Genomic DNA, 14,710 nt, shown 5'->3' with positions numbered 1-14,710 from the left:
TAAAAGTGTTTTATGTAATGCTGGACTTATTACACCTTCTAATGGCCTCCGATATGGTTGCACTGCAAAGTTATATTCATGTGATGCACTCTAGGGGCTGTTTTCATAAGTGCAATTTGGTATCAAATGCATGAAAAGTACACAAACACAGGATTTACTCTTGACAAATATTTTATTGCTTCACTACAATGATTTAAATTGCATTATTGATTATTGTAATAATGACAATGACTTCTGCGAAAGGTATATAAATGTGTTTTATTCCAAAACAAAATGATTAAACTCACTTGATATGTTTGGGTGACTCCACTAGGGGGTCACTAGTGGGCACACAAATGTCACCCATGGTATGTTTCATCATTCATTGTATATATTTGTATTTATTGTGTAGTATTTAGTAGTGTGTGTGCAATAAATGTACTTCTTCTGTTCTGACTTACTGACTGGACAATCATTTATTGAGTGTTACTGTTGAGTGCCAGTGATAGGCCTTGGACTACTCTGCTCCCCTACCCTGTGAGAGTCTAGTGCTGCAATGGGGTGCTTGGATCCCAGGTAGGACATCTGTGGATCTATTACTTGTGCAGTAACAGTCATTCAATCAGCTCTAGTAAGAAGGGATGTATCACTCCGTGTATAGACTGCGTGAACACAATCCATAGGTGAAATCGATGTGTGTGGCTCCTGAGGTGGGTAATCTGAGCTCAGTACAGTGTGACTCTGTTGGTCAGATGAGAATGTGGACCTTGTCATTCATGCTTATATATACAATCACACAACTTGCCAAGAGAGTCTTAGGACAGAAATTGGAGCAGGATGAGGTAGAGGGACATCATGGATTATTGAGTGGGTTTCTGTTCCGACCCCCTGTGATGTTTATATGATTTATTTTTACTCAACATTGTGTGTCCAGATTGCTAGATTTTATTAACTCCATGTTAGCATTCTGGTATTGCTTTAAAAGAAGTGAAAAAAATAAATATGAAAAATGTGATGCAAGTGAGATTTGGCCTCTTTGTTACAGTTCCCTCTGGTGCCCACTTTAAGTACCTGAACACTTAATGTAACTTTCTTTGCATGCTTTTAAAATCATAACCCCCCTGTAATCTGTTATATCGTACAAAGAGTTAATCTTCCGATTATAAATGTGATGCTCCTCAATGACAAAACCAGCATTGGTGAAAGCATCCCCCAGAAACCCCTCATTGAAGCAAAGATAAGGAAACTTCACATCGCCAACCATGTAAAACGTTGCTTCGAGGACTGTAGCCATTATTACGTGTCCTCCCGATTTCAATAGCGATGAGAGATTTTTCAGAGCATCGCAGAAGGTCTTCTTGTCTTCGCAAAGGAACTCCAGAGAGTGCACGAGCAGCAGACAGTCAGCCTTGGGCAGGACATTTGGAGACAATGGGTCACTTCTATCAATATCACATTCAAAAACATGTTTGACTTTTTGCTGTATCATGTTTTGCTTCTCAATCCATGTTTCACTAAAAAGAAATAATTTTACATGATCAACAAGGATTTCATCACTGTTTGGAAACATGAAACTAACCATCATGGTTGTTATTCACTGCACGCAAAGAGTTATAGAACATTTCAAGATGGCGGCCCTGTAGGAAAGTACCATCTTGTCTAGCATGTTACCCCCATTTTCACTGCATGTATGTTTGTTTTTGCCCATGTGTCACTGGGATCCTGCTAGCCAGGACCCCAGTGCTCATAAGTTTGTGGCCTGTATGTGTTCCCTGTGTGGTGCCTAACTGTATCACTGAGGTTCTGCTTTTCACAATTGTCACTGCAGGCTAGTGACCATGTTCACTAATTCTCATTGGCACACTGGAACACCATTATAATTCCCTTGTATATGGTACCTAGGTACCCAGGGTATTGGGGTTCAAGGAGATCCCTACCAGCTGCAGCATTTCTTTTGCCACCCATAGGGAGCTCAGACAATTCTTATACAGGACTGCCACTGCAGCCTGAGTGAAATAACGTCCACGTTATTTCACAGCCATTTTCCACTGCACATAAGTAACTTATAAGTCACCTATATGTCTAACCCTCACTTGGTGAAGGTTAGGTGCCAAGTTACTTAGGGGGTCATTACAACCCTGGCGGTCTTTGACCGCCAGGGCTGTTTTGGAGGAAGCACCGCCAACAGGCTGGTGGTGCTTCCCTGGGAATTACGACCGCAGTGGAAGTGCCGCGGTCGCACCGCCGGGACCGGCGGTCTCCGACCACATTGGTCCCGGCGGTTTAAATCCCCCAGGGCAGCCCTGCTTGCAGCGCTGCCCAGGAGATTACGAGTCCCCCTCCCGCCAGCCTTTTCATGGCGGTAAGAATCGCCATGAAAAGGCTGGCGGAAAGGGGAGTTGTGGGGCCCATGGGGGCCCCTGCCATGGCCCCATGGAGCTTTTCACTGTCTGCTATGCAGACAGAGAAAAGCACGACAGGTGCAACTGCACCCGTCGCACAGCCTCAACACCGCCGGCTCCATTTGGAGCCGGCTCCCGTGTTGCGGCCGGCTCCCGTGTTGCGGCCGACATCCCCGTTGGGCCGGTGGGCGGAAACCAGGTTTCTGCCTGCTGGCCCAGCAGGGATCTCATATTAGACCCCGCTGGAGTGTGGCTGCATTGGCAGCTGCCCGGCAGTTCAACCTTGGTGGGCGGCAACTGAGGGCCTTAGTGTAGGGGCACCCTGGCACTAGCCAAGGTGCCCCCTCATTGTTCAGGGCAAATTCCCCGAACTTTGTGAGTGCGGGTCACCATTACATGCGTGCACTACACATAGGTCACTACCTATGTGTAGCGTCACAATGGTAACTCCGAACATGGCCATGTAACATGTCTAGGATCATGGAATTGTCACCCCAATAGCATTCTGGTATTGGGCGGACAATTCCATGCATCCCTGGGTCTCTAGCACAGAACCCGGGTACTGCCAAACTGCATTTCTGGGGTTTCCACTGCAGCTGCTGCTGCCAACCCGTCAGACAGGTTTCTGCCCCCCTGGGGTCTGGGCAGCCCAGTCCCAGGAAGGCAGAACAAAGGATTTCCTCTGAGATAGGGTGTTACACCCTCTCCCTTTGGAAATAGGTGTGAAGGGCTGGGGAGGAGTAGCCTCCCCCAGCCCCTGGAAATGCTTTAATGGGCACAGATGGTGCCCATCTCTGCCTAAACCAGTCTACACTGGTTCAGGGATCCCCCAGCCCTGCTCTGGCGCGAAACTGGACAAAGGAAAGGGGAGTAACCACTCCCCTGACCTGCACCTCCCAGGGGAGGTGCGCAGAGCTCCTCCAGTGTGTCCCAGACCTCTGCCATCTTGGATTCAGAGGTGTTGGGGGCACAATGGACTGCTCTGAGTTGCCAGTGCCAGCATGTGACGTCAGAGACCCCTCCTGATAGGTGCTTATCTCTTTCAGTAGCCAAGCCTCTTTTCTTAGAAGCCAAACCTCCTTTTCTGGCTATTTAGGGTCTGTCCTGTGGGCTTTTCCTCAGATAACGAATGGAAGAGCTCACCAGAGTTCCTCTGCACTTTCCTCTTTGACTTCTGCCAAGGATCGACCGCTGACTGCTCCAGGACGCCTGCAAAAGCGCAACAAAGTAGCAAGACGACTACCAGCAACATTGTAGTGCCTCATCCTGCTGGCTTTCTCAACTGTTTCCTGGTGGTGCATGCTCTGAGGGCTGTCTACCTTCACCCTGCACTGGAAGCCAAGAAGAAATCTCCTGTGGGTCTACGGAATCTTCCCCCTGCTAACACAGGCACCAAACTTCTGCATCACCAGTCCTCTGGGTCCCCTCTCATCCTGACAAGCGTGGTCCCTGGAACACAGGAGCTGGGTCCAAGTGTCGCCCACAGTCCAGTGGCCCATCTGTCCAAAGTTGGTGGAGGTAAGTCCTTGCCTCCCCACACCAGACAGCAAACTTGTGTACTGCGTGATATGCAGCTGCTCCGCCTTCTGTGTACTTTTCCAAGGATTCCTTTCTGCACAGCCTAGCCTGGGTCCCCAGCACTCCGTCTTGCATTGCCCAACTCGCTGAGTTGGACTCCAACATCGTGGGACCCTCCTTTGTGAATCTAAGTTGACGCTGTCCTCAGGTACTTCTGCGGGTGCTGCCTGCTTCTGCAGGGGCTCTCTGAGTTGCTGAGTGCCCCCTCTGTCTCCTCCTCCAAGGGGCCGCATCCTGATCCTTCCTGGTCCCCAGCAGCCCCCAAAAAACCTCAACTGCAACTCTTGCAGGTAGCAAGGCTTGTTTGCGGTATTTCTGCCTGGAAACACTTCTGCAACCTCTAGCACACCGTGGGACATCTTCCATCCAAAGGAGAAGTTCCTAGCTCCTTTTGTTGTTGCAGAATCTTTGGCTTCTTCCACCCAAAGGCAGCCCTTTTGCACCTTCATCCGGTGTTTAGTGGGCTCCTGCCCCCCCTGGACACTTTCGTGACTCTTGGACTTGGTCCCCTTCCTTTACAGGACCTCAGGTCCAGGAATACGTCTTCAGTGTTTTGCTGGTGCTTGTGGTTCTTGCAGAATCCCCTATCATGACTATTCTGTCTTTCTGGGGTAGCAGGGTAACTTTACTCCTATTTTTCAGGGTCTTGGGTTGGGGTATTTTGGACACCCTTACTGTTTTCTTACAGTCCCAGCGACCCTCTACAACTTCCCATAGGCCTGGGGTCCATTTGTGATTCGCATTCCACTTTTGGAGTATATGGTTTGTGTTGCCCCTAGACCTTTGTCTATCTATTGCATCCTATTGTGATTCTACATTGTTTGCACTACTTTTCTTACTGTTACTTACCTGTTTTGGGTTTGTGTACATATAATTTGTGTATATTACTTACCTCCTAAGTGAGGGTATCCTCTGAGATACTTTTGGCATATTGTCACTAAAATAAAGTACCTTTATTTTTGGTAACTCTGAGTATTGTGTTTTCTTATGATATTGTGCTATATGATATAAGTGGTATAGTAGGAGCTTTGCATGTCTCCTAGTTCAGCCTAAGCTGCTCTGCTATAGCTACCTCTATCAGCCTAAGCTGCTAGAAACACCTCTATTCTACTAATATGGGATAACTGGACCTGGTACAAGGTGTAAGTACCACAAGGTACCCACTATAAGCCAGGCCAGCCTCCTACAGGCCCCAGAGGCATCTGCTGTACTTTTTCTCTCACATGCTTCTTGTGAAGTTGACAAACATACAAGTAACGAGGTTGGTCTTAAAATCTTACTTTATTTCCTAACACACCAGCCATTCTGCCAGTCTCTCCATCCCTGACACTCCCCCCAGCATTCAAGAATGCCGTTTCATTTAGAGTAGAAGCGTGTGCCATGTCCAGCAGGTGCATGCCTTTCAAGTGGGCACCATACTTCTCCTTTCCCGTAGAATGATTCAGTGTCAAATTACAATATGCTTTACAAATTACATATTACAAAGATGAAAGAGATACTAGATGTATGCTCTTGAACCAAGTATTATACAGAATAAATGCATACTTAGACTCAACACTTTAAGTGACATTACTTGCAGATGACATAATCCTCAAGATAAAATGGAGACTTATGGTCTCTGAGAATCAATCTTCTATTGACCAAATCATGAGTCTTAGATTAGGATTGAGAATCAGCTCACACTCTGGAACATGCTCCTGCTCTGGTCTAATATCGTCTTTTTTTTGTAACTTTCACAGCCCTATTCAGGTTCCCACATCTTATCATCACTTGCTTGGTTGCATTCTTGAAAACCTTTATCACTTTTTTATTACTTAAATTTAGACCATTGTGTACATCTTGCTGGTGTTCTTATTATCACATTTCCAACTTCAATTAAATTATGTCTTACCTTTTTATTCTCATCAAAATACTCCTTTCTTTTTAATTGTTTTATGGGTTCCTTCACATGCCACTCACTTGGTCTATTAATTTTCAATTATTTGCCCCACACTATCCAACTAGGACAAAGTTTAGTGGTTGGAGACTGAGCCTTAATCAATTCAAAAGGTGATTTACCTGCGGAGGAGTGTAGAGTCTTACAAAACACAGTAATGCAATCCTCTAAAACTTTCTTCCAATGCCCATTATTCACTTTTGCTAACTGAAAGCTCTCTTTCAAAGTATTATTAAGCCTTTCCACAATGTCTATTGTTTTGGGATGGTGTATGGAGCTCTTTTTGTGTTCTACACCACACTTACCCATTTATGCCTCAAACTCATTTGAACAGAACTGAGGACCATTGTCTGCCAATATAGGTTGATTTAGGGAAACTCTATCTTTTAAATATTTTACTCAAAAATGTTATCACACTAGTAAGGAAACATCCTGTAGTAGAGATGCATAAGTACAATTAGATAAGAAAACTGATGTCCCCCCCCCAAAATGGACAAACTATGTCCATGGCAACCTCCTCTGAAGATTGTTCTGGTTATCTTCTACAAACCATTGGAATCTGTTTTATACAAGGCCCTTTATCACTAGCACAGCGTTCAACACAATCTCTCACACTTCTTTCCACCGCTGCATCTAAACTAGGCCACCAAAAATTGGAATGTAACCTTGATTTTAACAATCCCCACATGTCCTTCATGTGTTAGAGATATGAGTCTGTACGTTAACCCCACAGGTGGGACTAGTCTTGTACCTCTCAAAAGAATACCTCTGTCCACTGACAGCTCTTTCTTCAACAGCTTACTAAGTACCTATGGTTAGAAAAATCCACAAATCCACCATCTCTTTCTAACTCAGTTACCCATTCATCTTCAGAAGTGGCACCTGCGGTGACTTCAGACACTGATATCCTCCCCAACCAAATCAGCTCCCTCTTCATCAGTAACTACACCATCAGTTTTGACCAGATGTGATGAATATTTGTTTGCACCTGGTATATGCTCTACTGCAAAACTGAAGTCTTGCAGGGATATAATCCACCTCTTATACTTGCAGATATTGCATCCAAACCTTTTCTCATGAAAACCTTCTTTAAAAGTTTGTGATCAGATCTAACCTTGAAGTAATTATCCTCACGCAAATCTTAAATTTGTTCGAAGCCCAGTAAGTACCCAGAGTCTCATGTTCGACAACCAAATAATTCCTTTTGGCCTCCTTCAAACCTTTTGATACACAAACAATTAATTCCCCCATACCTTTCCTTTTCTGTAACAAAACAGCCCCTAATCCTTTCTGACTTGCATCTGTTAATATCATTGTTTCATCCCCTGGAACAAACACCTTCAAACACGGTCCATATTTCAAGTTGTTCTTTACTTCCTCAAATTCCTTCTTGCTCTCCTCATTCCATAAAAAAACAACTTTCTTCCTGAATGCCATCACAAACTCCTGCCTCTCATACCCATCACTCCAACACCTCAGATATACCCCACCATCACAACCCACCCATCCCAATACCAAGCCCTGCATGCAACACCAAAGCATTGACCCCCAACACAGACCTGCATAGACACCCATCTGTAGTGAAAATAAGTATGTTTGACCAATGACTTTGTGTTTCACCACTGGGCACATTAGTTGTTCAATGTTCACCATTTGCAGATTACATTTTGTATTCAGTTTAGCTGCCTATTAGCTTTATTGTGGCATTAGACATTACATTTTGTATTCAGTTTAGCTGCCTATTGGCTTTATCATGGCGTTAGACATTGCAGTTGAGACATTGCAGATGAGCTGTGTTTTTCCACATGGTAAACTAAGCTTGTGTTTTTCGTATGATAAGGAAGCACATATTTTGTGTTTTTCTTTAGTGCAGAAAACAGATTGACCTTGAGGGGCGTGTCTCGGAACGATGGCCAGCTTGTGACACATTCCTGTCAAGGTTTACTTAAACAAGCAAGCACTTTTGAATAATTCACATCTGAGAGGGAAGGGCCTTTCAGACAGCTTTTTCCCATGATTATTTAATATATAAAAGGTGTCCCTGGGCAGCAGCGAGGGGAATTTTCCGAGACTTCAGTCAGGATTGGACGTCAAATGCCTGACATCCCGTGAGGGTAGAAAACTCGTTCTCGCCGTTGAACAGGGGTCATCAACTTGCTGGCATGAGAAAGATGAAGTGCAGTGGCAGGCCCTACGGTGATGAATTTTGACTTTATTCTTTGCTTTGCAATTATGCTATAATATATTTACTGTGTACATTGCAGTTGAGATTCACTTTGATATATTTTCCTTTCATTGCTGTGACTGTTTTTAAACGTGTGCCTCCAACCTACTAATCTCCTTTCTCAGGACATGCAGATACAATAACGCTGCATTTGCATCCCCACAGGATCCCTACTCAACGTCACTGGAGAGCAGGTGCCAACTACATCCAGTCCCCCCACTGAAGAGGCCCACAGTGATGACAGCAGCTCTGCACACCTGAATCAGGATGACCAACCTGGCCCATCAGGGACCTCTGGACAGTCAGTTACCTTGCCACAGTCAAAACCCTCCACAGAGCCTCTCCCTCAGGAAACACCAGCACAGTACCCACCCAGCGGGCCCATCCCTCTGTCCCCAGGACACGTCAGTCAGCAGTGTGTCCACCACTACAGGGACCCCAGGCAATCCCACAAACCCAAGATGATCAGGGATCTGGGGTCAGTGTCAGTGGGCACACGGTTCAAGGGACAGAGGCACAGGACAACAGGGAAACTGGGAAGACTGCTGTTCGACAGGGGGAGGATAGGCCCAGGGACCCACTCTCCACGAGGCACTCTCCAATATCCTGGGAGCATACCACCATTCCCAGGAGACAATGGGCCAGATACTGGCCAAGCTGCAGGAGACCCAGCGGCTGCAGGAGGGGCAGTACCTGGGGATCAGGGATGACCTAACAAACATCTACACCATCCTGATCACCATTGCAGGTGTGCTGGCTGACATGGCCAAGACCATGAAGGAGCAGTGGCACAACATCGGGCCCCTGACACTAGCCAAATCGATGAACAGCCTTCTACCTCCGCCGGCGCTAGTAGACAGGAGGCCCTGCCACAAGAACAACAGGCCACCAGCACCCCGCCCCTTGCAGGAGAACCACCCCGCAAACAGTCCCTGCGATCCAGGCAGAAGCCAGAGAACATTGCCAAGACCCCGCCAGAAAATAGGACTCTGCTGATTTTCACCCTTCTGTCCCACTCTGTCACCCTGTCCACCTTGAACTGCCATTGCTCCCCTTCCTATGCCCCATTGGACAATGCACCTGTGATATCAAGAGACTGGACTCTAGCCTGAACTTTCCTCCACCATCACCCCAGCCCATTGCACATCCTCCTATTCTTATGAGCACCTAAATAAACACCCTTGGAACAAACACTAATCTGGAGTCTGTCAAATGATTCACAAATGTATTAGTACAACTTTATCAAAGCATTGCAACTCAAATGTACAGTGAAATATACTTTGGAATGACCTTTGGATGGGCAGCAGTACACATAGCAGGAGCCAGAGTGGGGCACAGAGATCTGAAAATAGAGATGCCAAAGGGTACAGTCAGTGGCCATAGACAAAGGGTATGAGGCTGCCTTGTAAAATGTCCAACAGATAACTGAAATGTAAAGTGAACGTACAATGTCTTACCTGTGTGTCACTGGAAGTACTGCTGAATTATGCTGCTTCTGTTGTCAACATCTTCTTCCTCTGCCTCCTCTTCCTCACTGTTCACAGGCTCCACCGCTGCCACTAGACCATCTCAAGGCACATCTTCCTGCAGAAAAGACACCTGGAGTCTCAAGGCCAGGTTGTGCAACATGCAACATGCAGCGAGGATCTGCCACGCCTTCAGGAGGCCGAAGGTCCTTTCTATAATCCTCCTTGTACGCCCATGTGCCTCATTATCATGTTCCTCTGCCCTTGTCCTGGCATTCCTCCCTAGGGTCAGTAGCCATGAGAGGTTGGTGTAACCAGAGTCACCTGCAAATATAAAGGGGCAACAGTTAGACACACACTAGCCCTTAGGGACAACCCCATACCCAGACACCTACTCATAGTGTGGGAGGATCTTGGGCTCACCTATTAGCCACACCCGGTGCCTCTGGAGTTTGCCCATTACATATGGGATACTGCTATTCCTTAAGATAAAGGTGTCATGCACAGAGCCAGGATATTTGACATTCACATGGGAGATGTACTGGTCCACCAACACACCATCTGCACACTCATAGAGTGATAGCTGTTTCTATTCCTGAAAACTTGCTCATTTCTCCGGGGGGCGGGAAGGACACAAATGCCACATGTGTACCATCAATGGCACCAATGATGTTGGGAATATGTCCCAGGGTATAAAAGTCAGCTTTCACTGTGGCCAAATCCTCCACCTGGGGGAATACGATGTAGGTGCGCATGTGTTTCAGCAGGGCTGACAACACTCTGGTCAACACGTTAGAGAACATTGGCTGAGACATCCCTAATGCCATGGCCACTGTTGTTTGGAAGGAACCACTTGCCAGGAAATGGAGCACAGACAGGACCTGCACTAGAGGGGGGGATACCTGTGGGCTGGCGGATAGCTGACATCAAGTCTAGCTCCAATTGGGCACACAGTTCCTGGATTTTGGCACGATCAAGTCGGTAGGTAATGATAATGTGTCTGTCCTCTATTGTCGCAAGGTCCACCAGGGGTCTGTACACCGGAGGACGCCGCCATCCCATATTCATCCTCAGCGGTTGAAGCCTATGGAAGAGAATGGTGAGCAGCGGGTGATATTCCCACATCTATTGCACTCATTTTGATTTCTTTACTTTACAGAAACAAAATGTGAATCTGAAAATCAGTTGCTGTCCCAATGTCTGCTGTGACTCAGTTAGGTGCCATGCCCTGTGACCCCCTGAAATGGCTGATGCCTGACCTGTGAGGACGGACAAGTGGAAATGAGGTAATTGTGCTGGCATTGTGCGCCGTCACGGTAGGCAGTCGATGACCGCCACGCAACTTCACATTGGTTATCATTGGGCCCTATGAGTTCCAGGAGCCAATGGCGATATACGCCGGTGGTCATGGTACGCACCTCCGTGGACATAACCACCATTTTCCATCTATCCACTCACTTGCTACCTGACCTTCAACAGGAGAGGACCTACACTGCAAATGCTGCTGTGCCCTGTGTCTGGAAGCGACAATGGCTCATGTGTCTGGGGAAAGGGCCCCTGCCTTCACTGCGGAGAAGTTGGAGAAACTGGCAGATGGGGTCCTACCCCAGTACACGTTACTCTACGGTCCTCCAGACAAACAGGTGAGTACACTGTGAGCATGGTGCGTGGGCCATGAATGTATGGAGTGCTGTGTATGTAAGCCACATGTGGGGGGGCAGAGGCGTCCAGGCCAGAGTGCAGCATGTAAGGTGGTCATTATATGTGCGTCAGGGGATGGGAGGGATCTGGCGGGCCATGAGTGTGACGGTCAGGACGGTTGACTAATTCCCTTTTCGGCTGTCTTTACCCTGCAGGTCAGCCCCCACCAGAAAAAGGGTATTTGGCGTGCCATCGCCAAGGAGGTGCGGACCCTGGGGGTCTTTGACAGGCGGAGCACCCACTGCCGCAAGAGGTGGGAGGACCTGCGCTACAGGGCGAAGAAGACGGCGGAGGCCCAGCTGGGGCTGGCCTCCCAACGAGGAAGGGGTGCCCATCGTACCCTGACCCTTCTGATGTTCTGCAACCTGGTGGTGGCCTATCCAAAGTTGGATGGGCGCTTGAAGGCATCACCGCAGCCACAAGCTCCTGACTTTACACGAGTTAAGAGTTACCTGGGTGGGGGGTGTGGGCTATGGGTGCCCCTAAGCCAGGGCGAAGATGGCAGGGTAGGTCCCTTGTTGGGCAGGCTCTGAAGCACTCCTTCCCCAATAGTGTTAGTGGGGATCTACTCCTGGGCAGGGTCCTGTGGGCTTCTGGGGTGCAGCTGATGGTGTTAGGCATTGTACCCCATGGGCTGGTGACTATCTTAGTAACTGGTTGGTCATGGCCTAGTGCATAAGGCTGCTCCCTGTGTGTTGTGTATGCCAACGGTAGTGGTGTTGCTGGCATTGACCAAATGTATCCTCTGTCTCTCCCCCCCTTTTTGTTTTGTCACCCTGTCCTTGTGTGTATTAGCATCATCTGGTGGAGGAGCACAGGCACCAGCAAAAGAGGGAGCTGCATCTCACATGGGCCTGGAGGCCGAATCCACAGAGGGTGAGGGCACCAGTGGGACGGAGGGCGAGGGGAGCACCACAACGGGGACAGGAGGGGAGACCACAGACAGTGACTCCTCCTCCAATGAAAGCTCCCTGTCGGTGGTGGACACCTCTGTACCCACCCCAAAAACAGATAGAGCCGCCACCCCCTACCAGCACCACCCTCCCAGCAGCCCATCAGCGTGCTTCACGTGCCCACTCACCCAGGAGGGTGGGCATCTCATTCACCCCAGGCACCTCAGGCCCTGCCCCAGTCAGCCCTCCTGCCCTCAGTGAGGAGGTTAGTGACCTCCTGAGATCCCTCACTGTTGGGCATTCAACCATTCTGAATGCCATCCAGGGTGTCGAGATGCATTTGCAACAAACAAATGCATATCTGGAGGGCATTCACTCTGGCATGGCAGCTCAACAGAGAGCATTTCAGGCTCTGGCCTCAGCACAGATGGCAGCCATTGTCTCTGTGTCTAGCCTCCCCCTACAACTGCCTCTACCCAGTCCCCTCAACCCCAGCCAATCCCAAGCACACCTTCAGACCAGCATTCACCCAAATCAACACACAGAAGTGGCTAAGGAAAACACAAGCACCACACATCATCTCACAGGCACTCACACAAGCACCATCTCCATGCAGACACACCAACATCCACTGCCTCCACTGTGTCCCCTCCTCCTCATTGTCCACCTCCCTCCAAGTAGTGTCTCCACTCACACCTGCATGCACTACATCCTCATCCACTACCTCCATCACCAGCACGCCCATCACTACTCACCCCTCCCTGGCAGTCACCACCCCCACAACCATGCACACGTTCCCTGTATCCTCTCCCCGTGTGTCTGTGACCCCTCCTCCCAAAGTACACAAACGTAAGCACCCACCCACCCAACAGCCATCCACCTCCCAACAGAATCCAGCTCATGCACCTTCACCAAACTTAGCAGTTTGCATCCGCTGTGGTACCTGCAACTCCCAGAGGTGCAAAGGGGGCACCCATCAGGCCATCCAGTGTGCCACCAACCCCTGCAAAGGACCAAACCATCCCGCCACCTGCCAAGGTGAAGAACGGCCCAGCATGCAGCAAGGGCAAGGAACACGACCAACCCAGCAAGGCCTCCTCCAAAACTCCAGCTCCCAGAGCCAAGGTAATACCAGCATCTGCCAAGGTGAGGAAGGGGCAGAAGACCCAAGGCAAGTTACTTCAGCCGACGGAGACTGCAGGTGAAGCCCTGATGCCCACCAGCACAACCGCCAGCCCCGCCGCAGGCACCACCACCTGCACCTCCATCTGCACCGCCGCTGCCACCACTACTGTCAGCAGCAGCATCCCCAATGGGCAGCCCTCCGAGGCTGCAGAAGGGCTGGAGCCTCCCTCCACCACTGGCAGCACCACAGCCTGCACCGCCAGTAGCCACGCTGTAAGCACCGCCGCAAGCACCGCCACCTGCACCGCTGACAGCAGGACCACTACCAGCACCAGCAGCCCCAGTGGGCGGCCGTCCGAGGCTGCAGGAGATGGGCTGGAGCCTACCACCACCACTGGCAACACCCCTACCAGCACCGGCACTACCACCAGTTAGCAGGCTCAGGCGCCACAGGATGGAGTCTAGCCCTGCCTCCATGAACTACCATGCTACCTGTTCACTGCAAATCTCATGCCTCAGACACCCAGGTGAGGGAATGTAAAATGGCACAACCCAAGTGCTGCATCACTGGGAACAAAGCCCCCTCCAGAACCTGTGGAGATATGCATCCATTCATCCTGTCTTTGGCAGGATGAGGCAGACTGGGCACAAAGCCCCCTTCAGAGCCAGTGGAGAAAGGCATCCACTCACCCTATCCTCGGCAGGATGAAGCAGACTGGGCACAAAGCCCCCTCCAGATCCTGTGGAGATATGTATCCACTCACCCTATCCTTGGCAGGATGAAGCAGACTGGGCACAAAGCCCCCTCCAGAACTAGTGGAGATATGCATCCACTCACCCTTTCCTTGGCAGGATGAAGCAGACTGGGCACAAATCCCCCTCCAGAACCAGTGGAGAAAGGCATCCACTCACCCTATCCTTGGCAGGATGAAGCAGACTGGGCACAAAGCCACCTCCAGAACCAGTGGAGAAAGGCATCAACTAGGGAGACTGTGGCTTTGGTCTCCCCCGGACCAAGCAGTGGGCAAACCACCCACTTGAGAGACTTAAGAGACTGTGGCTTTGCACTCCACAGGACCAAGCAGTGGGCAAACCACCCACTTGAGAGACTTGAGAGACTGTGGCTTTGCACTTCCCAGGACCAAGCAGTGGGCAAACCACCCACTTGAGAGACTGTGGCCTTGCACTCCCCAGGACATCGCTGTGGGCATGGAGCCCCCACGAGGAGCAGTGGCGTAGTACCATCTTCCAACTGAGGTGCTCCCCCCATTCTCCATCCCCCTGAGGTGCCTGTGTGTTTTCGACCTGATGCCCCTGCAGTGTACTCTCCGTATTGAGGCAGGAGTCAAGTATGGGATTGGCCCATGATTTGTGACCCAGTGGGCCATGAACATTTGGAAAGGACA

At 49.4% G+C, this 14,710-nt stretch overlaps 1 protein-coding gene across 1 annotated transcript in view; it reads right to left on the bottom strand.

Annotated features, from left to right (window-relative positions):
* Nucleotides 1–239: 239 nt before the first annotated feature.
* The window catches only part of LOC138258092 (nicotinamide N-methyltransferase-like), a 40,713-nt gene continuing 26,242 nt past the window's right edge, over nucleotides 240–14,710 (bottom strand). Inside the window, exon 3 of the mRNA XM_069205917.1 lies at nucleotides 240–1,493. Coding sequence (XP_069062018.1) covers nucleotides 1,043–1,493 — 451 coding nt within the window. The 3' untranslated portion in view covers nucleotides 240–1,042. The remainder of the gene's footprint in view (nucleotides 1,494–14,710) is intronic.

This window comes from Pleurodeles waltl, chromosome 2_1, assembly GCF_031143425.1.
Source record: "Pleurodeles waltl isolate 20211129_DDA chromosome 2_1, aPleWal1.hap1.20221129, whole genome shotgun sequence".
NCBI classification, from domain to species: domain Eukaryota; kingdom Metazoa; phylum Chordata; class Amphibia; order Caudata; family Salamandridae; genus Pleurodeles; species Pleurodeles waltl.
Note: the sequence above shows the minus strand (reverse complement) of the source record. Positions and strands in the feature narration are given on the sequence as shown.